At 45.0% G+C, this 27,899-nt stretch overlaps 1 protein-coding gene across 1 annotated transcript in view; it reads right to left on the reverse strand.

The window, feature by feature from the left end:
• The window catches only part of ABCA4 (ATP binding cassette subfamily A member 4), a 154,304-nt gene that overhangs the window by 90,898 nt on the left and 35,507 nt on the right, over positions 1-27,899 (reverse strand). The window contains exons 6-14 of the mRNA XM_019501637.1: positions 26,598-26,725; positions 20,864-21,061; positions 17,240-17,329; positions 16,608-16,848; positions 15,804-15,943; positions 14,662-14,778; positions 13,643-13,840; positions 3,279-3,484; positions 2,451-2,627 (exon numbers count right to left, since the gene is read on the reverse strand). Coding sequence (XP_019357182.1) covers positions 2,451-2,627; positions 3,279-3,484; positions 13,643-13,840; positions 14,662-14,778; positions 15,804-15,943; positions 16,608-16,848; positions 17,240-17,329; positions 20,864-21,061; positions 26,598-26,725 — 1,495 coding nt within the window. The remainder of the gene's footprint in view (positions 1-2,450; positions 2,628-3,278; positions 3,485-13,642; positions 13,841-14,661; positions 14,779-15,803; positions 15,944-16,607; positions 16,849-17,239; positions 17,330-20,863; positions 21,062-26,597; positions 26,726-27,899) is intronic.

Consider the following 27,899-nt stretch of genomic DNA (forward strand, 5'->3'; position numbering starts at 1 on the left):
GGCAGGGCCTGAGCCTCTGAGTCAGCCAAGGCTGGACTCAGGCTCAGTCTCAGACTCGCCCTTCACACCTGGATCCTAGAGGTAAGTGGGGCTTGGGGGTTGAGGGACAGGGCTGGGGAAGGGGGCTGAGGGAGTGCTGCTGGCCCCAGGCAGCACACCGCAGCCAGGAGCAGGGCCAAGAGTGAGGGCAGAGGTGCCCCTCTGTGGGGGGCTTTGTGGGCAAGCGATGCAGGGCACAGTGTGATGGTGCCCGCCATGTGCGGGCCACACACATGCCACCCAGGTGGGGCTCGCATGCAGCCGGCTGCATGGCTCTTTGGCCACAGCTCTGCAGCAGTGGTGAGGGGCGGTGGCTGTGAGGGGCAAGGGGGCCTCACATGCAGGGGCCGCTGCCACTTACCTGTGGAGCCATGCCAGTGGTGATGACTGCTGTGTGCAAAACCTCCCTGTGCCGCCACTGCCACCGTGGAGCCATGCCTGCAGAGCTGTGCAGCTGGCCGTAGGGTGGCAGCAGCAGTGTAGTGGCAGCCGGGGGGCATGCAGCCACCCCCACCACTATCCCGCACCGCGCAGCGGCCACAGCCACCACCACGCTGCCCCTGTTGCCCTGTGGCCAGCTGCACAGCTCCCTGGAAACACCCTGGGAGCATCCTTTCTCATGGTTTTGAACATCAGTTTTTAAGTAAATAAGTATACAAGTATTAAACGCAGCTGGGTGCTGCTAGAAATGTTGGGAAAGTCTTGAGACGGTTATGGAGGGCAAGTGTCAGCTAATGAACTTGGCACTATTGTGTCAGACAGCTGGAGGGCTCCCTCTCTCTTCTAATAGTAGCTTACAACCAGAGCCTTTTTTCATGCAACTGCAACAATCTTGTGCCTTATTGTCCCCTTTAAAGACTTTACCATGTTTCCTGCTGGGATCTCTTTATATGTGTTTGGAGCTAAGAGTAATGTTCTGTGTAATACCCAAGTTTCACCTTGCACCTGTTTTGTAATACTGATGTTTGAATGAAAAAGACTCAATAGTTAGAGTGTTTATGGAGCAGAAAACTGAAGGTGATCAAATGAAAAAAGCAAAATTATTTTGGGGGTCTCCAGACTGATCAAAGCTCCTCCTCACTCTGTCATGAGCTAATGTGATTGTCCTGGCCAGCAAAACAGCCAGAAAAAAATCACATTCCCATTGAAAACTCCCAGGAAGCAACCTGGCCTGTTGAAACAAAAGGAAATGTTTTATGTACCTGGGCCAGGAAGGGGATTTGTACTGGCCACTTGTAAAAGCTTTTTCCTAGTGGGCCAATGGGATCTCATAGCCAGTACACTGCACCTGATTTCCAAAGTGCTTAACCACTTTAACTAGGCTCTCTGAAAAGGCCAAAACTAAAGCCAAGTCTCTCTGGATTTCAGGTATCAACCCACAGCTACATGAGACAGGCCTTAGAAATCTACCTGGATGGGATTTCTGCAGCTGGCTGCAGTAATTTCTGGTGGGAAAAAATGGCCTGACTCCACAGGTTTCAGTTGGAGTTGCTGATATTCACGGTGTGCGAAATGGGAGCACAAATCATACCTCCCTGCACTCTGCACTTAACTGGTACTGACTGGCAGAACTATCCAGTGACTTTACTTCAGTATGTCACTCTTTTTTGGAATACTGTTTCCACATAGGCAATTAAACCAGAATGGTTACAGCAGTACAGTTTTGCCAGTCCTTTTCATAGTTTCATAGATTTAGGGTCGGAAGGGACCTAGTAGATCTTCTAGCCCGACCCCCCACCAGGGCGGGAGAACAACAAAACCCCAAAACAAAAATGGGACTCAAATGAGTCCAGCCAGGTAGGCATCCAGCCTCTTCTTAAAGACCCCCAGGGTAGGGGCCAGCACCACTTCCCTTGGAAGTTGGTTCCAGCTCCTAGCCGCCCTAACTGTGAAGTAGTTTTTGCGGATGTCCAATCTATACCTCCTCTCCATCAACTTGTGCCCATTACTCCTTGTTATGCCAGCGGGCGCTAGGGGAAACAGCGTCTCCCCCAAACCCTTCTGGTCCCCCCTAGTGAGTTTATAGACGGTCACCAGGTCCCCCCTCAGCCTTCTCTTGTGGAGGCTGAATAGGTTCAGGTCCCGCAGTCTCTCACTGTAGGGTCTGCCCTGTTGTCCCCAGATCATGCGGGTGGCCCTCCAAGCCCTGGTTCTCTCACTCACTCTCTCTCTCTCTTTAAAGTTTGATGGCATTGAATCTTTTTTATCTTCAACTTCCTTATCTCAGTCTTAAACAGGGAAGCATATTGCTGGCTCCATGGAGTATTTCACTAATGCCACAGTCCTGGGATTTCTCTCTGGCCTCTAAGCAAGATCAAAGGTAAAAACAGTCAATCCTCTTAAAAGTCTGTTGCACCACCCAGCCACCCAATTAGTTATCAGAAATAGGATCACAAGCTTCTCTTACTCACACATCATCTACAAAGCAGGGATAGGGCATTTGCTGCAGGTAGATTCCTGTTGGCACTTCAGTGTTGGTCTGAGTCTTTATGATCCCATGTTCAATCATGTCTTGCAGATATGCAAATCCTCCCCAGATGTAACGTAAATCCTCCACTGGGTCAGCTCTTGGACCAGGATCCCAGTACCTGGGAAGAAAACCCACATAGAAATCACTCCCACAGACAATTACTTTATCAAAGGGGTCTACTGCTGTCTTTTCATGTTTATAGACTGCCAGGCTTCATTGCCCCAAAATGCGGAAATTAAGCTACTAAAGCTAAGTGGCTGTTTTAGGATAGAAGGGACTGTTACACTGGGACAGCTCCATGACAGTAGTTATTCCACTTAAGCCATGCCAATCAGTTTCTCTGTGGAGGTAAGACCTAAGGAATCATGTTTACTTTTAGAAGCTAATCCCAGCAATAGAAGACCTCTGTATCACAGGAGCAGTGCATCCTGCTGTACAAGGAGTGTGTGTGTGTGTGGGGGGGGCAGATGTGCTTATGTGGAACTTCTTGCCACCTTCTCCATGGGGCAGTCATCTACCCCATCTTTATTGTCTCCTGTCCTGCACCCATGCATTGTTTGACCTAGTTGTGTCCATGCCAGGTACTGGGACCTGTGTATGAATTGCTTTGTATTACATGTTGCCATACCACTGAATTCAGTCAAATCTTGCATGTGTCCCTGAGAGCAGACTCTGGCCCTCTAGCTCCCCAAATGCTGGTGAGAATTTCCCCCATTTTGCATACTGGTTCAACATTGGCACAGCAGCTGCAATCAGCAGAAACACTCACCTGTCTTTGATTTTATTTGTTTTCTCCACTGCATCTATGTCCATCCGGATCTTGTATTTCACATGAGGTGGCACCTTGCTGGTCATGTGATGCATGTCGGGAAAGACAACTCCAGCCCAGAATCTGTTTTCCTCCAGCAGGTGAAGGGCACGATGTGTCAGTTGGGTTTCATCAGCATGACCTTCAAATTTATCCAGGGTCAAGCACTGCAGACAATCACAAAGATGACAGCCTTATGGGCATGAAGTGGCTGGAGTTATATATTGAAAACACACACAGTTTGTCAGCAACAGGACAGGAAAGCAAGTCAGTTAATTTCTGAGGCAGCTGTCATTTTTCAGCTTTAATGCTTAGGAACTGAGCCTGGAAGATGCCCTATTTTGGTCCAATTCTTATAATGAATGTAGGACATTAAGCTGTGTGAATCAAAGCTCAAACAAGCAACAGCCACTTTAAAAAGAGCCCAAACCTAAGATATGTAACCAAGAGTGAATTTGGGAGACACCAAGGAGTGACATTCTTGAAAAAAAAATGGAGGAAGCTCATTATAGCATGTCTCCCCAGCCAGATAAAGAGAACAGTACAGCTGAGCCCTCATCTTGATAAACAAGCATGGCGAGTAGCCCAAACCTACCACCTGGAAATTACAGACAGTGAGGGCAAAGAAATCTATCAGCCAAAAAGGAGAAGAAAGTGTTCACCCCCTGAGTCCCTTGCAGGTGGTACAGGATCTAGTGAGATCTGATGGTGAAGCTTGGAAATGTTCAGAGCAAAACTGTAAGTTAAATATTTAGTTTTAAAGTGGAAAACACATCGCGGGGGGGAAATGGGGGACGAGGGAAATTGCATCAAAATGCCACTGCTGATGAGTCTTTTAACCCAAGAGCATAGGTGGCAGAAGGGCAGGGCTAACAGGGCTTAGCTCCACCAAATGCAGGCAGCCTGGGCATGGGCTCCAGGTGGCTGCAGCAGTGGTTGGGGGTGGAGAGAGGCAGGAAGGGGCGTGCATGGCATGGACAGAGACAAGCAGCCGGAGACTGCAGGCGGCCAGAAACTCGGCCCGGCCTGGCTGTGTGTAGAGCGTCACCCAGCAAGTAAATATGTGGATGGGAAGGGGCGCAGGGGACGAAAGAGGTGTGTGGGGGTACAGATCGAGGCCCCCGGGGCAGGTTGTGGGATACTCACTGGTCGGGCAGCTAATCCACGGGTGCAGGGGGCTCCCGCCACTGCATATGCTGCCCCAATCTGTGTGTGGGGTGGAGGCCAGCTGCGGCTGGACTTTGCACCCCACTGCTGGTGCCCTGGCAGCCACATGCCGCTATGTGCCTCCCACCACTGGGCAGGAGGTGCAGCCAGGGTGCAGGAGGCACATGGCATCGTGCTGTTCCCAGAGCACCAGCAGTGGGGGGTGGAACTCAGCCCGCCGTGGCAGCTTGCCTCCATCCCGCGCACAGATCAAGGGGGCACTTACCCCCTGTGCCTGCCCCAGGGGTGCACACAGCAGCAGGAGCCCCCCCATGCCCCTAAACCAGCAGCCCAGGCTCCGAGTGTCCCACGACCCGGCCCAGCGCTGGGGCCCCATTCCCTCCAGACCCTGCCCCTGTCTCTGCCCCACTCCCTCCCCCACTGCAGGGGCCTCCATCTGCCCTCACTCCCCGTCTCTTCCCTTACTTGCTTGCTTGGTGGGGAGGGTGTGCATGTGTGCACTTGCGCATGCACTCAGTCCCCCCAGTCATACTTTTTTCCTCTGCTGATGTGCAACAGTTAAAAGGAGGTAGAGCTGTTGGTTCTCCTTCCTGCCTCAGAAATCATAATAGGCCTGCACCACATCATTTTCCTAAAAGCTGAATATTATCCTGAAAAAAGTAATTGGTTAATGCAACTGAGATGGACTGTTCAGTTGGGCTGCTCTTATACATGGCAGCAGCAGAGTTTCCCTTCAGCTCATCATCTGCTATGAATATCAAAAAGCTGATTTTTAAAATGGGAATTTACAAGTATTGCACCATAGGGTTCTCTTGTTATTGCTTGGAGTGAGGGGGTGAGGGGTGGGGAGGGGAAGGGGAAGAGGAGGAAGGGATTGCTTATGCAAAACCCTGGATATGCTTGTACAAACTGTGAGAGGATAATTATATAATCTACTCTGCATGTGCAAATTCAGACATTTTGTGCATGCTAAAAATGACGGGAAGGAGCAGTAGTACTCCCTGCTCCAAGGCAGCTGACCTGACCTTTAGGACAGTCTGTATGGGCTTCCTGCTGTAGAACTGGATGGTGTGGGGAGGAATAGTAGGGCAAGCCTCCAGTTCCTCCTCCAGGGCTGTACTTGCAGGACCTGTACTCAAGGGAGTGAAGCTATGGCTGGCCCCTACAAACAGTGGCACACACTGACCCCTGAATCATGTTTTCACTTTTTCACAGGCGCCCAGTCTCCGCCTGGCCTTTGGGGTACAATTATGGGAACTGGGTTGGGGACCTTTAAGTTAAGGGGCAGAAGAATAAAATGCAAATAGGTGTAAAGGGATCCCTCTCCTTCCCCACCTGGCACGACTTCATTGTGTGGAACAATGGAAAACTCTGATCCTCTGGGCAAAATGTAAAAGAGTTGTTGAAGACCCTGCCCTATTCTGGCATTAGGGGTCCTTAAAGCAATCCTTAAAGATCAGAGTAGCCATTAGATTCCCCACAGAGAAGGTAATTGTCTTGGAGGCACATCCAGGTGTTATTATTGATGTTCATACAGCTGTATTGACAAAACATCGCCTTGCCCATATGACCTGTAAACTCAAAGGCCCCTATACCCTGTTTTCTCCCTGGGAAGTGCTTCCATCTGAAACTAATTGGTCTCACGTATGCTGTCATGTACTGTACGGAAATCTTCTGTTACACAGATGCAGCTTAGCTTCTTTGGTGCTAGTGATAGTGAGGGTGCCAGTGGAGGACAGCCATAGGCACCTCACCCACTGAATCAAATTCAGCAGTGCTACAGTGTGCACTATGGGTCCAGTGTGCTGTTCCAAAGGGTTCCTGCCCAGGCCTCCTAACCATGTTGACTGGTTAGTTTCTGGTGCAGACTAGCAGCTGCAGGTCCTCCAGGTAATAAGGTAAGGTATGACTTCAAAGCGCTGTGACCTCTGATGAAGTAAGCCTCTGTTTATGAAAGTTTACACCACCTCTGATTCAGGTAGGTGCAAATCTATCCAACCTCCTGCAGACATACTGGCATTACGCCTTGTGTAAACACTTTTGCCAGTGTAAAAGAACCGTGTTAAGTCTTGCTTGCATCTCATTCTGATTCCAGACTCAGAGCACCCATGCCGGGAATTTCACTGGTATAACTGTGCTGGTCCAGCTGAGTAGTATCACTGGTGGAGCTTCCCATACAGATAAGCCCTCAGGATCCTTTCAGCAGGTGCACTGACAAAATTGTGGCAGAGTTGTTCCAGGCTACTGAGGCAGAATTAATCCACATTTCAAAAAGCTCTCTAGTATTTATTTATACAGTGAAGCTCTAACTGTCTCCCAGGAGCTGCTGGAGCATGTGCCTGTCACTGCTGTGCACTCAAGCAAACCCTGTACACACCCTGCTGAAGCATGGGGTTTCCATTCAGCAGGTGGATATATTGCACCATGTAGCAGTAGAGACACTGGGAGCACCTGGACTGTGCGCCTTCCCTCTGAATTTGTGACTGTGCATGGCACTAAGTAATCCTAGATTTCCTTTCTAGTCCAAGTATTCAGGTCAATGGGATACTCAGCACCTCATGGACTTGGGTCAGGGAAGCTGGTGCCAGAAAGAAGGAATTTCATCTCTCAGCAGCTGCCTAAGTCCCCTGTGCTGGGAGGGAAAGTTCACCCTGAGACAGGGCTCCCAGAACACTCCTTCATAGCTGCTGAGAGCATTCATTTCAGAGGAGCTTGAGGCATAAACTACCGGAGGGAGACCAGAGGAGTTCTCAAACCACCGCCGGTATCAAGCCACTGGGGTTTTGCACAGAGAGGCCTATTCTCTCTCCGGTGATACCTCAGGATCCACACTGGATGAGATCTGGTCTGATTTGCAGCAAAAGCAAGATGGCAAAACCCACCCCACTGAATAGCCGAGGGAAAACTGCTGTCAGAAGCTCTGAAATTCCTCACCCCAGGCCCTGTAACATCAGCATGCCTGTTGTGTAGATGAGCTCTAAGAAGCAAAAAGCTCCACACCCCAGAGTTTGTGACACTAAACCCTACAATCCCTCGTTGGATACAGCTTAAATATAGCTGAATGCTCAATGACTGCACTAATTGGGACTGACCCCTGTGTGAAAACCGGTGGCTATCAATAACCTCCCAAAACATGACTGAAAATACAGCATAGCAAAAAGATACCGCACGTTAAAGTGTTTGGCTAGCAAGGTTACTGTGTCTTTGGATGAAATCTGTTGCCTTTAATTTGGCATGTATGAGGTAGAGATATTGAGAACAGTCTCTTTTGCATTTTGATTAAAAGCCCGCTATGCGACATCGTATGACAACATGTGGCTAATTGGAGTACTGTTGCTCAGTATCCTACTGTACTTTTATGACCGCACATTTATTGTAACTCCCAAAGTTCTTGGCCCATAACAATCGGACAAAAAGCTGCAGAACCAAGGTGTAGCTAGGATCTCTTGTCAGTTAGGTTTTTTATAGGCCTATTACTTTATAGGAAGCCAGACTATGGTAAAGAAGGAGGTAACAAGATGATGATTGCACAAAATAGCAAGCAAAGTGCTACTGGTGCCTTGTGAATATGCTGTAAGCAAAGGGGTAGTTCATCCAGCAGCCCTGAAGAAAGGAATTACAGCCATCACCACAGCGAGAAGGACACGTGTTGCTGTTGGGAGACATTAGATGGCAAGGACAAGTCTGTATGAACTGCAGAGCTAGTGCCATGTTCAACACTGAAGTCTCATGGAGAGAGTAAAGGTGAACATGATGCTAAGTGCTTGGGTTGTTTCCTCAGTGCGAAGCACACAAAGCCCCAAAGAAAACTGATCCATGACATGATCTGGGAGCACAGTGCCACATCCACTGGCTATTTTAACACATGCTCCTAGAACCCAGGTCATCAGAGGAATCTGCACTGTATCTTGCTTCATGTGGAAATGGGGGCTATGTGGCCTTGACAACACTAGGAAAAGTCTCTTAAAATTTGAACTGCAAAACAGGTGAACTGGAGGTGTTGAAGCTATAAGGCTCTTATGGTGGGAGCGATTTTTAAAGCTTTTGAGAGATTTAACTAACCAAGCTATAAAATGATTCCAGAGATTTTCTGGCACTAGCACTTCAGATGATTTCAGACAACTCCTAATCTGAATTTCTGAGAACACTTTCAGAGTCCACAAAGCCTGTGTGTATTTCTGACAGTCAAAGGAGAGCAGATCCCCAAGGTACTGCATATTTGTCTTGTTTTAAATTAATCAGCTCATTAATTAATCAGATCAGTTAGCTACTGATTTCTTTGGCCTCAAAAATTATCTTAAAAAATGAGGATCATCTTTTGAAGCACTTCTTGAAAAATCTGTACACTCCAGCAGCCATCTGGGATCCCACACTGCTCATTCCCCCCACCCCCCTCTTCTTCCACCTGCATGGGGGTGGGGGAAGAGAGTGGGATGACAGCTAAAGAGTATTCTCCTGTGTGCTTTGGTGATCCTCAGGAATGCCAAAGGCCTTGGGTTGAGAAGAATTCAGGGGTTCTTGCTCTCCATCCAGGGGCAGCCCAGGAGAGAAGGATTCCTTCTATGCCTCTTGACTCCCATCTGCAGAGTTTGTTGAGGACAACAGAGGGCACGGGAGAGTGCTTCTTACCATATTTACTCAAATCCGAGATGAAGTTTTCCCCCCACATTTAACAGGGTTGGAATCCAAGCTGCAGATGATGTCCCCACCCCAACTCACCACCTGCTCTCCATAGCCCCTGCTGCCTCTCCTCTTGCCACTGATAAATGATAAGTGGCAGCGGGAGAGGAAAGGCACCAGGAGACATAGGCATAGGAAGGCAGGTGGGCATGGGGGCAGAAGGGAAGAGGGGCAAGTAGCAGAAAGGGCAGACACTGGGGTGTGCAGACACTGGGGGGAAGTAGTTGCAGGGGGAAAGGCTGCAGGGTGCAAGGGGCAGGGGTCCGCCTGCCCACCTGATGTTGGTTGCCAACCCTCCAATAATTAGATTCTGTACATGAAAACTTATAACAAATTTATAAATGTTCTATATACAGAATCTAATTATTGCAGGGTCACCTTCAAATCTAAGTCATTTTGTACTTGGGTAAATATCATAGCTGTCCATCCCATTCCCTTTCCTCTCTCCCAAGGTGTCTGGGGAATTGGGGCACTGCAGGATGCTGGAGGACCAAGCAACTCCCTATCATGTTCTTTGACTGGAGAGCACTGCTACTGCATGTTGTCTCAGTGATTTTGAAGTGCTCCAACAGGAAGGTGTGGACATACAAGTCTATATGGCACTGAAGTGCTCCGGATTTGAAGCATTTCAAACTGGAGTGGATTTGGAGGCATTTCAAATGCACACCTGTCCATGGCCCTTGACTATTATATATCTACTGCATTTTGCCATGTAATGGGTTCGTGACTAACCTGCTGACTGCAGTTAACATTCCCCAACTAACTCATGGGTGTTACTCAGTCTGTAGTTATCATGCGGTGAGATATTGTAACTGCATGCACAAGGCATTGAGTCATTATAATTATCTACAGTAATTTTAAAGAAACCATGTCCCTTTTCAATTTTCTAGGAAAAAGAAACACAATAATTGTGAACTCAGTAAACTACCCTGTTAGTAACCTGAAAATTTACAATTGCAGGTTTATGCTTCTGCATTCCAAACCAGTGACACATTGCTAAAAAGAGTAGATGTACCGAACCCCTAAACTGACTGAGAAGAAATTTATTCAATTACCTCACTTCATAAAACACCAAGAGGCTAACATGTTTGATCTTATCTTCTTGATCATGTCTTGCAGGTCAATAATCAACTATTACTCTACATCAAAGTGCTCAGACAGACAACTTGTTATTTAGCTGGCAGACATCACTGAAATGTAAATGTTCCCTTGTTTAACCTTTCAATTTGATGAATAAAACTTCACTTTTTTTTCCTTTTAAATTGAAGAGTGCTTACAGCGGAATTAAGGTTCTTATAGGGCTTTTCCATACAGCCTCCTTAACAAACATGGGATTGCAGCTGAGGACATAAGCCCTACTCACTCTCACTCTGTGTGAACAAAGCTGGCAATCAGACAGCATAGACAGCTTGGGAGTAACAGCCCTGCGTATGCATTTAAGCAGTGCTCTTCAGCTCTCTGTCACAGGACAGTCTAAGATCAGTCCTGGGGTATGCACTCAAGGGCTGCTCTGAACTACTCAAGGATGCTCCAGAGCTGTTTATACCCGGAGTCAGCAACCCACACCTGTAGACTAGATCCAGCCTGCTAAGTGATTTTATCCAGCTCGTGAAGCTGGAATGGCAGTGGCAATTTGGCAGCAATCTAGAACAGGGGCATAACTAGTCACTACTATGCCTTGGGTGGCGATGGTAGAAAGTGCAGAGGTTTGCTGTTGCAGGGGTTGGGGAATGTCATCTCCTTTTTCACTGCTGATTCATGTGTTGAGCAGCAGAACTTGGATAGACCAGCCCAGACTGGATGAAGCATTTCCCTCTACGGATATAGCTAGGCTGCACAGTTAGCCCGGGGGACTGGTATCCAGGTCTGAATGCCCAGATTCGTCTAAACGAGGTGATTCCTTCACCTGTATTAATGGGTCTTCAGTGTTTCTCCACTCACTCGCATGTACCTGGGCCCTATTCCCTTATTGTATGTGATCTCCAGGATCTCCTGGATTCCTTCCCTGTAACTTGTGACAATTGTAGAATTTCCTGTCCCTCTGAGGGAATTGTGGGAAGGATGCTGGAGGACTATCTGTGCTCAAGTGATCTTGTCTGTGTGCTCGCTACAGGGTGAGTAGTTTCTAGTCTGACCTAAAACATAGGTTGGGCTTTAACTCAAATCCCCTGTTGAGTAATCAAGCAAGGATTCAAAACCTCCAAAAATATGTGCCTGGGAGCTACAAAACGAGATTAAACGGGAGTGTAAACTCCCAAATCATTAGACCGTGCTAACTGTAACATCTATTAGATCAATAACATCAATCAGATAGAAAAGAAATGTTAACAGTTCTGTTCTTTTTCTCAATACAAGAGAGTATAATTCGTGGCATCATGAGTGTCAGCGTGATGGAACATGCTCATTTTCTGTTTAATGCAGCTACCTGCACATTGTTTCAAAATTATTGTTCTTTAAAGAATGCACCACTGGTTCAATATATATTCAAAACACCAAGTATCAAGTTGAGAGATAGAAAGAGAGTTGGAGGTGTCTACGTTAATAAGGGCTTTGGTAGCTATTGCATACATTTGAGCCATTCAGTAGACTCGTGCTCAGGTGAGTAGAAAGCTCTCTGAGATAAGCAGCCATTCAGTAGATGTGCACTGTCTTCACATGGATCCTCTGGGGAAGGCACTATAACCAGAACTGCTAAGCCTTATTATTACTGAGACTAATGCTTTTAAGGTGTCAGATCTGATCTACAACAGGGTTGAGCCTAACAGGTTTTGCTGGACACAGGAGTTGACTAATTCTAGTTTGTACTTTATTTCTCTTTATTCTTCCTCACTGGGCGTCTATTGCACTGTAACCATCTCTTGCTTTAGGCCTGATAGCCAATTTTGCTCTTTTCCCTGCAGTTAGAAAGCAATCAGACCACAATTAGCTTTTATCAAGGTCAATCCCAGAAACCTCACGGGAAGTCACTGATGCACCATTCTGCCCAACCTCCACCACCTTTGCACTAGACTTCTTAGCTTTGTTAGTGGGATCTGAATCTGTCACTAAAACTGCTGAAGCAAAATCAGCCTCTGATTACAAAGGTCTCTCAGAGAACCTGCTTGCTGTTTTTAGCTCACAAAGAAGAGAAGGCTTAAATAAAAAAGGTCTATTGTGTCATCATTGAGGCATCAATTGAAAATTACCTTAAAGATGCTATTAGCAGTTTTTTATATAAATAACTACACTGCAGCTGACCTTTTGCATTGTGTTTCCTGAATGGCCTCAGACAGTCCTGATAAATATGCATACTGCTCGAGAAATGGACACTCGTTCAAGAAAAACAAATGCAGTCCCATGCTCAGAAGTGGCCTCTGATTTCAAGTCCCTTTGTTTTGGGGTGTCTGATTTGGCCCACTCTGGTCAACCCCAAGATGGAGGCCATTTTAGAAAACATGACTGTCAGGCTCTATGCCAGTTTATGTGCATCCTTTGCTTAAGTGAGGTAATTTCTCACCGTACAGAGAAATCCCTTATGAAAAAGTATTGCAATCCGCAGGGGTGTCACTGCTGTGTTGGGGAATTCCTCTAGAACACTCTGCAGTATCTTTTAGCTACACTGAAATCCATCTGGGAAGCAGCAGAGCTGGACAATAATATTCAGCATTACAGGCTGAACTAGAATTCCTTTTGGCTGCAGCCTTCCCACCATTCACTCGAGCAATAGGCCTCTGGAGCCTTCGGATTATTATTGTTCAGGAAGTTTTGGAAGACTCTCTACTACATGTGAAAAACATTATTTGAATTTTGGGTGCATTTCAAAGCTTTTGGTTCTTAAACCCCTTGCCTCATCATGGAAAAGTCAGAGATAGATCTCTATTAGAAAATCATAGTGTTTCTATAGACTCTCTTAACCAGCCCACACAATTTAATAGAGAACTATACAGTGCTATGGGATGGTTCCCATAAAAATAAGATCACTATTTCTTAAACTGCAGCTTTTTAAACAAATTTCTATCGGGCCCCATTGGTTTATTCCCTATTAAAAACTAAATGGTTTTTCCATAAATGAGGCAGATCCTGCAGCTATTGTTCCAAGCATCAGAACAGCCATTTATATTTTTTTTCTCTTGAACACAAGATGTCTAACTGGGAGTAGGGGAATAAGTGAAGGGAGAGAAATAGGCTCCATGGAAGCACCTGTTCAGCCCTAAGACTGCAAAAATATTTGCCCATTCTCCCATGGGTGTTTTGAAACTCAGATGATGTTTTTAATAAAGCACTTGGGGATCCTCAGGTGAAAGGATCCTAAGGATATGATGGTATTGTTCTTCTGCCATCATATAATTTAAGGATCAACAAATGAAATGCCCCATGATTTAATTGTCTTGGCACCAGTTATCATAGTGTCAAAACCCTGATGACAGTACCGCAATGTGATTTCTTTAAGGATTGCCAGGGATGCCCATCTTTCTCCATCACACATCTGCTGACCTTACCTCAAGATACTGATGCAACAAACGCAAGGCCTGGTCTGTGGCATTGAAGATATTCCGCCAATCAAAGTCTGCCATGCCTTCCTCTCGGCTCTCTGGGGAGCCATTATGGAGAAAGTTGATCACATATTCAGCGGTTAAACCTTCATTATCCAGTTGTGTGTTCAAGAAGTCTCTCACTGTGGGGTGCTTCAAAGTGTCCTAGGGAAACAGAATTTTTCTCATCCACATCACTTCTCTTGACCTGCTTTAGAGTAGAACATGTGGCTCTAGTTAGAAAGGTTCACCCTGCCTCTTTATCATGAGGAAGGATAGACTCAGGAGTTTTCTCTTTAAAGGGACAACTAAATATTTTAATTTTGGGAGGGGCTGTTACAAGGAATGTATCCTTATTTGATTCTTGAGTCTATCTCTTCCTTACCGTACATGGAATAGGTGTGTCCCACAAGCAGAAAAAAGTGCTTGCAAAGAAAGCCAATCAGCCTTCCCTGGGAGAAATTACTTCTCACAACTAAAGCACAGAAGATACTTTACAGTTGACAATGGCCTTTGAGGGACTAATCTGAAAGAAGAACCTTGGAATCTCTTCCTAGGAGATACTGCCAGGAGAGAGCATGGCTACAAAACTGCTGTCCCCAGCTGTGAGCATGGACCTGGAGGCTATGGAAACCTGGATTCAACTTGGAGCAACTCAGAGACTACTTCAGATAGTGTCTGGAACTGGACCAGTTCGGGGACATGTAGAGCTCTGGTAGGAACTGCGCTGACATGGCCATGGTATGAAAGCTCACTCCGCATATGCCACAAAGCCACAGGGGGATGTGGCCGCACCCCGCTTGCTCCAATCAGGGATCCACACACGCAAAGGACAAACTCTCAAACCAAAAAACCCAGTGATCAGAAACACTTTGTTTGCTACAAATGTCATGCCTCCAAACACACTTTATAAACTAAACTCTCCTACCCCCATATTAAATTAGGAAGCTGCTCTAACCACAGTTCCCCATCAGGGCATAACATACTCGGATCATGTTAAGCTGCTGGCTGTTTTGAAAGAAATGCCACAGCTGAGGTCCCACTTCTTCCCAGGCTTTGGTCAACAGTCTGAGGCGCCCAAGTTCCTCAAAGGTGGAGTTTGCCTGGGGCATTAAACAACAGAGAAGAATATCAGTTTGCTAATCACATTCAATGGAGAGACACGCCTGCACAGACAGGCTGATGTCCACTGCATATGAGGACACAGTGATCTGAAGTTTACTAATATTTTAACATTTAGAGTCAATATTTTGATAAAAATATTAAAACTGACTCTGGTAATGGAGCACTACATAGAGTGTGTTCATCACAAAGAGGGCCATGTCAATGCTACAGAGTTTCATTGGCAGAATTTTTGCTGGCCTACTGCTGCCTACATTACTATGTGAATGGGTTATGCACATGCAAAAGCTTTTGCTAATGCTATCTATTTATTTATGTGACTCACTGTGAGAGGTTATTTTGGCAAAAGATGCTGTGCAGGGCCATCAGCATGACTATTGAGCATGATCTACTGCATGGGACTAGGATTCTGGGGAATGCGCAAGGAATAACAGAGACATCTGAAGCAATGAGTTTTCCAAATTGTAGTGGGGTGAGACATGGAACATGCATCTCTCATTCAGAATCCTGGAGGAGTCTGTAGTGGTGGCAGCCGGAAGGAGCAGCCACCACCGCCTGAGCTGCTTAGAAAGGTGTGGGGCAGGCTGAGGGCTCTCGTCTTTTATGGGGGGGAGGCTTTAGGGGAGCTCTTATCTCTTATGGGAGGGCTCTCATCTCTTATGCAGAGGCTCAGTCCCCACCCCCCCAGACTCTTCCCCATATTTTGAACTCTGGTTTTGCCATCTGGAATCAGATGTGGATATGGATGCATGCAAACATTGGGCAACAAAAGCTACCTTTGCTGGCAAAACTCCGAAGTGCAGGCAGGCCTCCCTGAATCCATGAAGATTACTCTTGTTTTTAATATAATTCGTCCCTCATAACTGAGTGGTTTATATGCTGTATGCTGCACATTCTAGGCATTAAAGCAGGAGGAATTCCAGGAAGAACAGGTCACTAGAGCAAGATGGCTAGTGAAGAGGTAGTTGGTTAAAATAAGGGTTAAGCACACAGTAGAGCCTCTTACATTTTTCAGTATTTGCCTTACAGCAGGAGAATCAGGAGCAAAGAGGATTTTTCCCATCAGCAGGGGCTTTGCAACACTCCAGGCTATTTTGGTCAAAGGGTTTGATTCCATGCGCTGGATCAGTGCATTACAAAAAGGTGCTACAGGAAAGAAAAAGGGGGACAGACTTTATGTAACCGTACCCAAGCTCTATTGTTCACAACATCCTGCAGGGCCTTAGGCTACCTGGATAACAAACACAAATCACTTTGACTTTAGGATCTGAAGAGGCTCCACAACATTTTGTGACTTGAGTAAACTGCCATGCTGGAACTGAGAGGCAGAATAACACTGTGAGAACTCCACCATATTTTTATCTATGGGACACAAATGATAAACTGGGCCAAGTAGATTATAGTGTGGTGAAACAGGAGTTTGGAAGCTGCAGCAGAGTGAATTCTCCTCTTTGTTAGTTCTCCTATCCATAGGACATTTTGGATGGCAAGAATTGTTCACCTTGGGATTTCCTGCACTTTCCTCTGAAACTTCTGGTTCTGCCCAAAGTCAGACTCAGAAACCAGACAAGATGAATCAACTGGCTAATCTGTTATGGTAACTCCTGTGTCCTGCACTTATACATGAAAGGTTCTTCTGTCAGCTCTCCTTGCTTAGGTTTTTCTGTTTCTCACATGTAAAGCATAAACATCCAGGCACTGATTTTCCAAATCAACTGCTCAAAAAAATTACTCTGGAGAAAATCAGAATTTGTGCTCTGTAGCAAAACCTATAATCTCTAGGCTTGCAAGACGTGATGGGAAAACGTACTGGTTGTGTTGTCATAAAAATGAATGGATTCCTTCTTGGTGGATTCAATCCCAAGAAAGGCCTTGTAGTTATTATCTTCATACCAGTTGAAGGAGAACACTCTGGTACCACCTCCTTCTGGGTAGCCACAGAAAAGATCAGACAAGGAGTTCATCAGATGGCCTAAGGATGCTGGCTCTCCATCTTGGAAAAATGGCTGTATAACCTCCAGAAGGTCCTGTATGCTTGATCTCCTGGCTAGCTGTAGCAAAATAAGACTTCTTTAATAACAACAAACACTTACAGAAATAAACCATCTGGGTAGGACTTGATTGTGCCCAGAGCTACTGGTGATAGGGATTAGGTCCCACAGGAGACTTCCTTTTGATTCCTATCTTGTCAACAAGCACAATTTCACTTCTTATACTTTCATGGCCTTACCAATAAAGGGCTGGTACATACTTCATACCAATGATGTTTATACCCTACCTTTATGTTTGGAAAAGCAGAGGGCAAGGATGCATTTGCCAGGGAGCATCACTTCCTGATCATTTCACAGATGCAGAGATGCAAGCAAGAGATAAGGGAGACAAATGGGTGGACCAGACAAAGGCAGAAAAGAGCAGAGCATGCTTCCCTACCAGAGCACTTACCTCTCGCAGTGCTTGAAACACATCAGACAGCACTATCCCCCAGTACTGCAGGTCAACACCTGCTGAGTTACTGTCTAAAACAGTGGGAAGCTGTGAATAAATTAGAAATATAAATGAGAAAGGCTCTACTGCCCCGTCACAGTATTGGGAACAAAAAGTCCTAATACTATTATTATATATCCCCCTTTAGCTCAAATGATTCAAGTCTTTTATCAGAGCTGAAGGTTAAGAGTTTTGTCCTGGCTATACAGAGAAGTGCTGCAGGGCCTCACACCAGTTTCATGTGAGTGTGTGTCTGTGTATATATATGTCAGCTTGAGTAAGTAATTACTCTAACAATGGGTTGATATGGTCACACCAGCATTGAAAATACAGCTAGAGGTGTACTGATTGATACCTGGTAGCAGCTGGGAGCTGCATTTATTTCCTCTGCTACACTGGTAGCCAGTACAGGGAGTCAGTTAAGTCACTTCAGAGGATCACCTTTGTACTGGGGGTTACCCTGTGGGGCTTATGCCAATTGAATGGCACTAAGTAGCCATCTTGCATTGAACTACTTGGTCCTCTCTCTCCTTCCTCAGATAGCTGTTTTCTTTGGCCTTGCTGCAACATATAAAACTTGGCCTTTGAAACAATTACACTGTATACCCATTCATCTCTCAGAGTCCACACACTATTTCTTTCAGATGGCAGGAAGCAAAGAAAGCAGAGGCAAGTTGCATTCTGCATAGAGATGTCAGGAAATCACAAAGGTAGCAGTTTCATAGAAAATATGCTTGCATACTAATATGTCAGCTACAGTGAATGGAGCAGCTGGCTATCAAAATGGCCCCCAAGTTATTTTTTTCCTGATGCCCAAAAGAAACTAGGGATGGGTAAGACTGTGAAACTCAGGAAGCAACCTCTGTCTGCTTGTTCTTTTACAACAATGAATCACATCTAGCAAAGCAAAAGAAACACACAAAAAGCTAGCAGGATTCTTTATAAGCAAAACACTGCCCATAATAAATGCACTATGTGGAAATGGCTTTCTATACCCAGGAGAAAGAGAGAGAAATATCCGGCCTCTCCACACTATACAAAGAAAGTTTGCATGTGTTAATTCCTGAATGCCACTGCAAAATGTTTCCAGCATGATGCATCTTATATGATTCACTGATCATAACAAACTCTCTAAATAAAAGTGTTTTACAATGACTGAATTGCTCAGTGGGAGGTAAATTCTGATCCCACCAACAGCCTCCTGCATTTCAACTGCATGGGGGTACGACAGACTTAGTGGAAGCTATGTGCAGTCCCACCTCCCACCATGACTGGCACAGAGCACCCCTCTGCATCCTGTCAAGAGCTGTAACATTAAGTGGGATGTTCAGGTTCACAGGAGATAAAAACAGTGTCCTTAGGAAAAAGATGCCTTGAGAGCAGGTACAGCCCTGGAAATCTCACTCACATGCCATTATTGGGCCAGTCTTTTCTCTACCCCAGAACTTGCATTGAGACAGAGTGGAGAATTCTCACCCACGCCCGTTTTCAGTCACTTTGCACAGAAGTGCAGGGCAGTGGAGAATAACACGCACAGAGGCAGGGCTGCCTCGGATTAGGATAGACACGTGATTGGTTATGTTATACAGGTATAATTGTAGGACTGTCAAACTGTAAGGCAGTGAAGACAAACAGGGCCCATCTCAAATGCCTAGATATTTCTAATATAAGCAGTTTCATGTTAATCAACTTGATACAAGTCTGTGCTTCACATGTACATGAATAATCCACTGAACCCAGGTTTACTGCACATGGAGCAAATGCACTTGTTCAAAGTGGATTTTGTATTTCACTGAGTAATTGCCACTATACTAAGTAAACCATATATTCCCCTTCAGCTGCACTGAGGTATTAAAGAATGTTATCTTTGTGTTTACAGCTTGAGCATATGAAAGGAAGCAAACAACATGGTGACCACCAGACAACCAGCTGCAATTACAGCACTGATCCAGAAAGAGGCTCACTTTCCCCACAGCAGTGGGCCAGAGAAGGACCTTATTATTTCATCTACATTTTGCTTTCAGCAACATGATTTCCTTTGACTCCTGACAAGGAGCCAGAGGGATATTTGCCTGTATATGATGGATAGAGAATGTGTGTGTGTGTGTGTGTGTGGGGGGGGGTGTATTTATGTGCATACAAATCTGAACTTATTATTCAAAGATTTAAACAAGAAACAGAACTGGATTCAGTTTCATAGATGGGAAGAACCACATTTCAAAAGTACCTGGAGTGAAGAGTGTTTTTATAGCTAGCCACTCTTTAGGGGTAAACAGCAGCAACTGGGGGGAGTTTAGACTTAAAAGAAAACTCAAATGTATCAAACTTATTATGTATTCATTGTAGGAATGCAGGGGGGCTCCCAAACCAGTTGAGAGCCCCTCTGAGCTAGGCATTGTATAAAAAGGAATCCATTCAGCTGATGCCCTTGAACTACAAATCCACAACACAATTTTGTGGATGAATCTTATCTCAGTAAAGGAGACCCCACAACCCCTGCCTAAACACTGCAAGCTTTGGGCAAGTCCGGGTTCTGTCCCACACAAATTTTGGGCCTCCAAAATCACTGTAGTGATCAGTGGGTTCAGTAAACACAGGCACACAAGAGTGAGAAGGATTAAACAACAAACTTCAATTGTGGAGCTGTAAGCAATCTTTAAGGGTGTTTTTACATGTGCTCCAGAGGTCGAAGGGGTGCTTTAATTAAAGCAGCTCTGAGAGCCACTCTAATTAAAGTGCCCAGAGTGTCTCATGTATCAGTGTCCCCTCGTTTCAAAATAGTGGCAGGAGTGCTTTATCTAAAGCTTGAATGTGCTAATTAGCATGCTCCAGCAGACTCGATTAATTGAGTCTGCTCTGATGTACTGTAATTATAGTGTCAGAGCAGCTTCTCAGCATGTGTACAGGCACCTTAGGAACCTCTCTAAGTTCTGATTTCTATCACTAGAAGACCCAACTTCCTCTTTCCCTTTCCTTCATGTCTCTCTGTGTTTCAATAAGAGCAGTGGCCCCCTTCAGGCTTAGTTTTTCTTGCTATCTGAGGAGATAGCATCAAAGTCCCCAAATCACTGTAGCTGAATCTGAAAAGGTTTGGTGCTGCAGCGCATATGTTCATCTGAACTTGAGCTAAAGATACTGTGGGTATAACCCTCCAGTGGTTCTACTGCCATTTCCAGCAGGCATGATGCACTTGCAAAGAAACAGGAAAAAAAATCAACAGAACTCTTTCAGGCACTGAATTATGGCATCACATGGGATCTTGTCAGTGTTGGCTGTACTGTGCAGACAGATCAAGCGACAAGGGCACAGGATATTGAGGGCAGCAAAATACAGCACCATTCCTCCATGAAGGCATGAACATGTAGGTAGGTCACCAACCCAGTAATCCAGTGATTACAAAGGGGGAGAAATAAAGACTCCCAGCATCCTCTGCTCCCCTGCTCTGTACAACTCAAGACAGGGTTTAGCCCACAGGCCTAATGAACTATCCTAGCAAAATTTAAATGACTGCTTGGAACTTGAGCACTATAACAAAATCTTTTCAGGAAAACGAATGTTAATGATAAGCCAAAGCATACTCACCAGCCGGAAAAGCTTGAAGAAATCAACATTTGCATACAAGACATTTTCTATTCTCTGGAGGCTTCCCTGGGAGAGGGCACACATTGCTTTGTGCACAGCAGGCAGACCTTTTCGGCTGCTGAAGATAATGAAGCGGTCAAGTAGCATCCTGCTGCAGGCAATGTCCTCCAGAGCCAAGTCAGGGACTCCGTAGGCAAACTGCAGCCAAAAGCACATTTTAGTCTTATTGTTGTGGGTGCTTCAGTCTTCTCAGTGGCAACTAGAGACATGTACTGAAGACATGGCATCTTGGGGGTTATAATTAGAATCTACCAAAAAATTCCCAGACTGTGGGAAGATACAAACCATCTGAAGGAACAGCCCTTTAGTGACCAACAGTGGATACCACATGGAATCACTACCCCCTTACCCTCACTGGGGACTTCCTATGTTGGTTTCAGATTCTTGTCTCCTGCACTCTAACAGGACTTGTGTCATACCCACGCAACCTCTTGGGTTGGGATGCATGGACCTGACTTCCATAAGAATGCCAGTCAGCCCCAGAATTAGGAAAACATGCCATACAGTTCTGCATTCTTACATGAGTCAAGCCTATTCACGATGCCTACTGACTTGTCAGTAGAAGTTTAATTCTATTTTGATTCTCAAACCTGAATCTTCTTCACCAAACACTTCCACCACAGACTTCCTCCAAAGCCATAACCCAACACCGTAGCACACAGGCATACATCTAGACATTAGAAAACTCTTTTTAAAGTACAGTGGCCATTTAGCAACTAGAAATTATAATATAAACAGAGTAGCAAAATTATTGTTTCAGTGTTTAACTTCTAAGGACCATGTTCATTTATAGAGACATGAATGTTAATACCGAATAACTCCACAGAAATAACCAGAGTGATTCTGGGTCTATACTAAGCACCTAGGGCCCGCTAGGCCTAGAATTACGACATAGTTATATTAAAGGTGGGATTTATGAGATACAGGAGATAATATGGGGAAATAAGTTCTAGCACTGGCAGTTACTCATAGGCTAATATTTCTAGCCTATTTAACAATACAGGTAATGTGTAAATGATTAAAACATTATGAAGAGCTTAAATATCTGAGATGATCAGAAACAGAGAAACAAGACCAGACTCAGTGCTGAGGCAACTTGATGAAACTGAAAGTCTGCACAAAGTAAGGTTAGCTATGGAAAAAGCAACTCTAAAAAGCATTACAAATTTTAGTCATCACAGATCATACAATGATAGGACCAATGCTGAGGCAGATAAGCCTAGGTATATTTTATATTTCTTCTCTCAACATTTATCTTGATTGAATTAAGATGGCACTTTAGTAAGTGGAACATTAAACAAAAGTACACAACTGACTTTATACCTACAAGCCTCCTTGTCTGTCCACAGCTGAGATTTGCTTCCAGAAGGCCTATAAAGATGTACAGTAATGAGCTTGAAAAGTGAGACAGAGAAAACTTTGGAGGATGGCACAGGCAGACTGGAATTTGCCTCTGAGGAGTACTCCATGAAATATAGCAGATCAAAGTGGGGAGTGAGGCTGTGGAGACTCACTGTTCAGATCAAAGGGATCCAGAATCCCAGGGGCAATGGAGTAGGTTTCACAAGGCACTGCAGTCTGTCCAGTGTGATGGCTCTGAATTTCAGCTGATGAAACTATACTTGATAAAAGGGTATTTATGTGATTGAGGTAATGCACATACATCTGGTTTGGGCTGGTCTATGCACAGATTTTATGCCAGTATAATTACAGGTGTATAGACATTATAGCCACAGCAGCGACTACATCACAGCATAGACATGTCCATGCTAGCTATAAACAAGCCAACTCAGGTGCCAGTAGCAATATAGCTGTGGCAGCTCAGAGTGCACTTAACATGCTTTCCAGAAGCTTCAAGCATTAGTTTTTGTCACAGTAAATGAGCTTGCACTGACTTCCATCTTGCCACAATTAGACTGCTACAGTCACCTGATCTACCTAGTTTAAGGCTAGCTAGTTCAGGTGTGTCGTCATACGTTTTTTATTGCTACGTTTCAGTTATTTTGCACTGAAGGTAATTCATAGGATCATGGGAAAGTGGGATTGCAAGGGAGCTGACAAGGTCATCTAGTCCATCCACTGCTTAGAGCAGGATCATCCCTGAATAAACCATCCCAGCTAAGTACACGTCTAACCTGCTCTTGAAAATTTTCCAGGATCGAGATTCTACAGTTTCTCTAGGTAGTCTGTTCCAATGCTTGACCACCTCCATAGTCAGAAATCCTTCCTAATCTCCAACTTAAATTTCCTCTGCTGAAGCTTGAGGGCATTTATCTTACTCCTGTCCCCTAAGACCACAGATAAAAGCCCTTTTCCATCCCCTCTGTAATTGCTCTTCACATATTTGAAGACTACTATCAAATCCTCTCCATCACAGTCTTCTCTTCTCCAGATTAAATTATTTAATTTCTTTCAGCCTTTCCTCAGAGGTTTTGCCTCTGAGGCTCCTAATCAGTTCTGTTGCTCTATGCTGGACTCTTTCCAAATTGTTTACGTCTTTTTTGAAGTATGGGCCCAAAACTGGACGCAGTACTCCAGGTGAGGCCTCATCAGTGCTGGACAGAGTGGAAGAATCACTTCCTTGATTTGCAAGTGACACTCCTGTTACTATAAACCCAAGTAATTCTCATCTACAAAATAAAACTCTCAACTGAAATTAAACAGATAAACAGCCATCCGATTTTTCTAACTTTTCATGGCTGCTTATACTTGGAGTGTATCAGCCAGTGCAGCATGCACAGGACCATGGGAAGCCCTGGCTTTCTCCATGCAATGGAACTGTGCTGGGACAAGCACACGCTGCAGTGGGGCTGCTTCAGGCTATTTTCCTGCACTGTTAATTTAGCCATCAGAAAATGAATCTTCACAGCGAGAACACAGCAAATCAATGAAGTATGACCCCTGGCTGTGTGATCTGGGGGTGATCTGCTATTTTAGCAATCACGAAGAAAGTGGGCCAGCTTCATGTAGATGTCTAAAGTCATGAGAACTGTTAAGAACTGGGACTTACATGCTGTATCATTAACAGAACTTCACAAGCATGGAAAAGAGGAGAAAGCAGCAGAGGAAATGTCGGTGTCACTGGACTTTTACAGGTACTTTTGTTTTTCAGAGGAAAGCCAAGGGAAGATGGGGGAACAGTCACATTAACAAGTTAAAAATGTAATTTGCCATGCTGAACAAGTCGGAACGTTCCAATTTGACCAAGCTGACCTGCTGCATGTGAAGGCACTTGCTCAAAGCTAGCACAGTCATAAAGAGCCATGGGCATGCATGGGAAACGCAGGCAACATTTTGGGAGTATGGACACATTTCAGGTATCCTGTGTGGGCAGCACAAATTCACCAGTGGAAATGGGCCTTAAAATGATCTGCACTTGTAGGCGGCCAGAAAAGTCTTGTTTTGACTTGAAAAATCAGGATCCTGTGAAGAGGATATCACTGTTGGGAACTGAACACAGAGCCTCAAGAAGTGTGTGACACACTGCTCATGAACAAAACAGATTAGAAACCCAACAAACCATCACACCCTTCTAAATGTCCAGGCACTATGGGCTGTAGTCAATCTTCCTTGAACTTTTAATTAAGAGTTAGCATAGGCCTCTTATCCTTATCTGTGGAGTAGCCCAGCAGCAGCTCCCTAGAGAAAAACTCCAATAATTTTATCAGCATGTCATTGTTTGGCCCAAACTGCAGTACAAACTATGTTTTCAGCTGGCTGGCTTTTTGATAGGTTTTAGCTTCCAGCTCTGTGTGTCATTTCCTGCCCTCCCAAGGTGCTAGTGAGGTCAGCAAATGCACTGCAGCCAGCTGCCTGCCACGGCCAGGCCCTTGTAAACAAGCACTTTCAGGTTGGACAGCTTCATTCCACGGGCACGGGGGAGGGAAGGACGGTTGTTCGCAGTTATGCATGTATGCAGGAGAATCAAGTCTAGAGTATCAGAAGCTCCTAACCAGGAAGTACCATCTTGTAGCAAAGGCTCTGGACTTAGATGTAAGAAGTCTGTGCTCCTCTCCTGGCTCCATCGTATCTACTAGCTTGACCATAGGCAAGTTATTTGGTCTGGAATTTTCAAAGGAGCTTCTGGGAGTTGGACACCCAACTCCACTGCAAGGCACTCCCTTAGGCCCTTTGACAACCAAACATAACCCATTTGCCTCCATTTCCCCTGGCCAATGTGTCAATAATATTTTACTATCTCATAGGATAAATTACCCTTTTTCAGATGATCTGCTGCTACAGATCTTATTGCCAAAAGCCTAGAAATAAAATGTAATACATGGGCAATGATGTTCATTGTCAACAAGTTTCCTCTGGCTCCACCTTCAACTGGTGTCGAAAACTCTTTGGCTTGCAATGTAGAAAGAGCCAGACCTTTCTTAACACCTTCACAATAAGCACCACAGACACCATGTTCCAGCAGGTCTCAGTCATGCTCTCTCTGTGTTGAAAATCCTTTGGTCTCATGTATACTGGCAGCCAAATGGTTTTCAACACCAGACAAGGAAAGGCCACCAGGGAGCCATTACTTAACAACCACAATCAACTATGTATTTTCCTAGTGTGGCAGACCTGAGAGGAGGAGGAGGGATGGGCAGAAATATGAAGAAAAATCCCAAAAGGCACACTTATGTATTTATTTTTTCACAAGCATCAGAAAGTTAAGTTTTTCCAGCTCCCAGCAAGTGGATCTGGCTCTTTGGTTTTGCTTGGTCAGGGGCTTCCTGTAACTCGAGCCAGAACTGGAGTAGATGAGTAAATGGACAGCCAGTTGCACCAAACGCAACCCATGAATTCAGAGGAAAACTGAATGCAGGTTCATCAACCCTCTCTCCTGCTGGCCACAAGCAGCCACACACATTTCCAACATTTGGTTTTTCTTTGGTAATGAAAAAGATGAATTGTGTCGTTCAGCCTCAATTTTACTTCCTTTCTCTGCATTCTCACACACTGTGAAGGGCAGTAGTCCCAGAAGTCTGATTCAGCAACGTACATTCATAAGCACAGCATTCCTCTCACAGCTCCCCAGCCACCACACACAGAGGAGCAAAGACAGCCTGGACTTAGTCAGATACAATCCCCTGTGTAGTTGCCTCAGGAATGATCTGACTTGCAGTTTCACTCTGAGTCCTCTGAGCCAATCTATTATTCAGTAAGAATCCAAGAAAACAGGTCTGCTTTTCAGCACTCCTACCTATTCATGTGGGAAAATGCCATTGAGCTCCTGTGTTACACTGCTGACATCAGGGGCGGTGAATTTAAATGTTTCACCCCACAGAATTCTCTTGTAGCTATTCATCACATTGTTAAGTTAAAATGGCACACAGCTGCACGGTGCTCCTGAGCCAAGTCTTTGATCACGGGGACCAAATCACTGCCCAGCAGTGTCACTATTCAGTATTGATTCAGCTGCTCTTGAGTAACAAAGGCAGCAAACCCTACTACCTTAATTCAATCTATCCCCAAGGTGCTTTTGAAATATCAAAACTAGCCTGTATTTTGGAACAAATAAATAAAGAGAAGAGAGGTTCCTGTAAGGTAAGAGAAACCCTCAGCAAAGTGCCTCCACAGCAGGGCTGCTTTTTGTCCCTAATTTCAGCTCAAAAAATTCCATTCTGTCAAGATAACAGCCTGGCAGTGACAGACGGCTCCTACTACAAAAATATTAACCCACCTGTTCAGGGCGCACTTGAGAATTCATAAGCTGGAAAACCACAAAGTCTGAGAGGCCAACAACATCCAGTAAGTAGGGGGTTAGAGTCTCCCCGTCTTTCAAGATGTCTCGGATCCGCAGTCCTCTTCCTGAATGCAGAGGGAAGCAATGTGGAGGGCAGTGAGAAGTCAGGTAAAGTGAATTAAAGAATGTCTCAAAGGCTGGCATAGATCCAGGGAAACTACACGTCTTGACCAAGGTCAATAGTGATTAGTGATTTGGGGGTCCAAAGCAATTTGACTCACTTAATGGGATCTGATTTTCAAAAAATGTTGAGCATTCATGCTCTGAAAATAAGGTCTTTTAAATGCGACTCAAGGTGAAAACCCTAAAAAGCAGGCTTCTGAAAACTATTGGCCATGTTTGAAAACAGTGGCCTTGATTTTGAAATAGTGCTTGATTTTATAAGTCCAATTATTTGTGTTACTTGATAATGTCCACATTCAGGCTCCATTCTGTTAAGTATTGTACAGAGAACCAGTGACAAACCATATCATTTATATTTACTCAATGTGCTCTCCAAGGGAAATTATTGTAATCAGCCCAAACGTACATTTTGCTAAAACAGCCCTTTTGAAACCTTGCACAGCAAAACTTCATCACATTTTCCAGGAGGCCCATCCCAGGGAATAGCAGTAAAGCTTTATATGTACCATATGGAACAGTCATACCCCATTATTAAACTAACCCTACTCAAGCAACCTCCCATGAACATGCACATGAAAATGACCTCAAAATTTCAACAGTCTCCCTCCTCCAAAATTATATACAAGGTCTAGTAATGGGTCAAAAACACTACAGCTCTTGATAATTTTACTAACTCTTTGAACCAAAATACAGATAGTGCAGGGAACACTAGACTCATGCTGTGAACTTAAATTTAGAGGGTGGGTTGTTTCTGTTTTTTCTGACACCACATGATATTTGTCAAAAATTGCCTGTCAATATCTCAGTTCACATTTGCTCAGTGGGACCTTCTTAGAGATTGGTGTCTAAGTACCACAAATCTTCTATCTGCACGGGGCCTACTCCACTCATAAGGATGCCTTATGCAATTACTTCTCCCTCTAGCTCAGGTCTGCTGTGGTTCTAGGCATATAAAAATCAAGAACAGGGAGCCCGTCTCTTTCCCATGTACTCGATCCTCCCACAGGCAGCATGGAGGAGGAAGCAGGTAAGCAAGATGTTGAAACTGGGAAGCAGCAAATGGCAGGGCTGGGGTGAGTGTCACAGGTTGGAACTGGTTTGGGGAGCTGGAGGAAG

This window comes from Gavialis gangeticus, unplaced genomic scaffold (assembly GCF_001723915.1).
Source record: "Gavialis gangeticus isolate Ggan-Ray unplaced genomic scaffold, GavGan_comp1, whole genome shotgun sequence".
NCBI lineage: Eukaryota > Metazoa > Chordata > Crocodylia > Gavialidae > Gavialis > Gavialis gangeticus.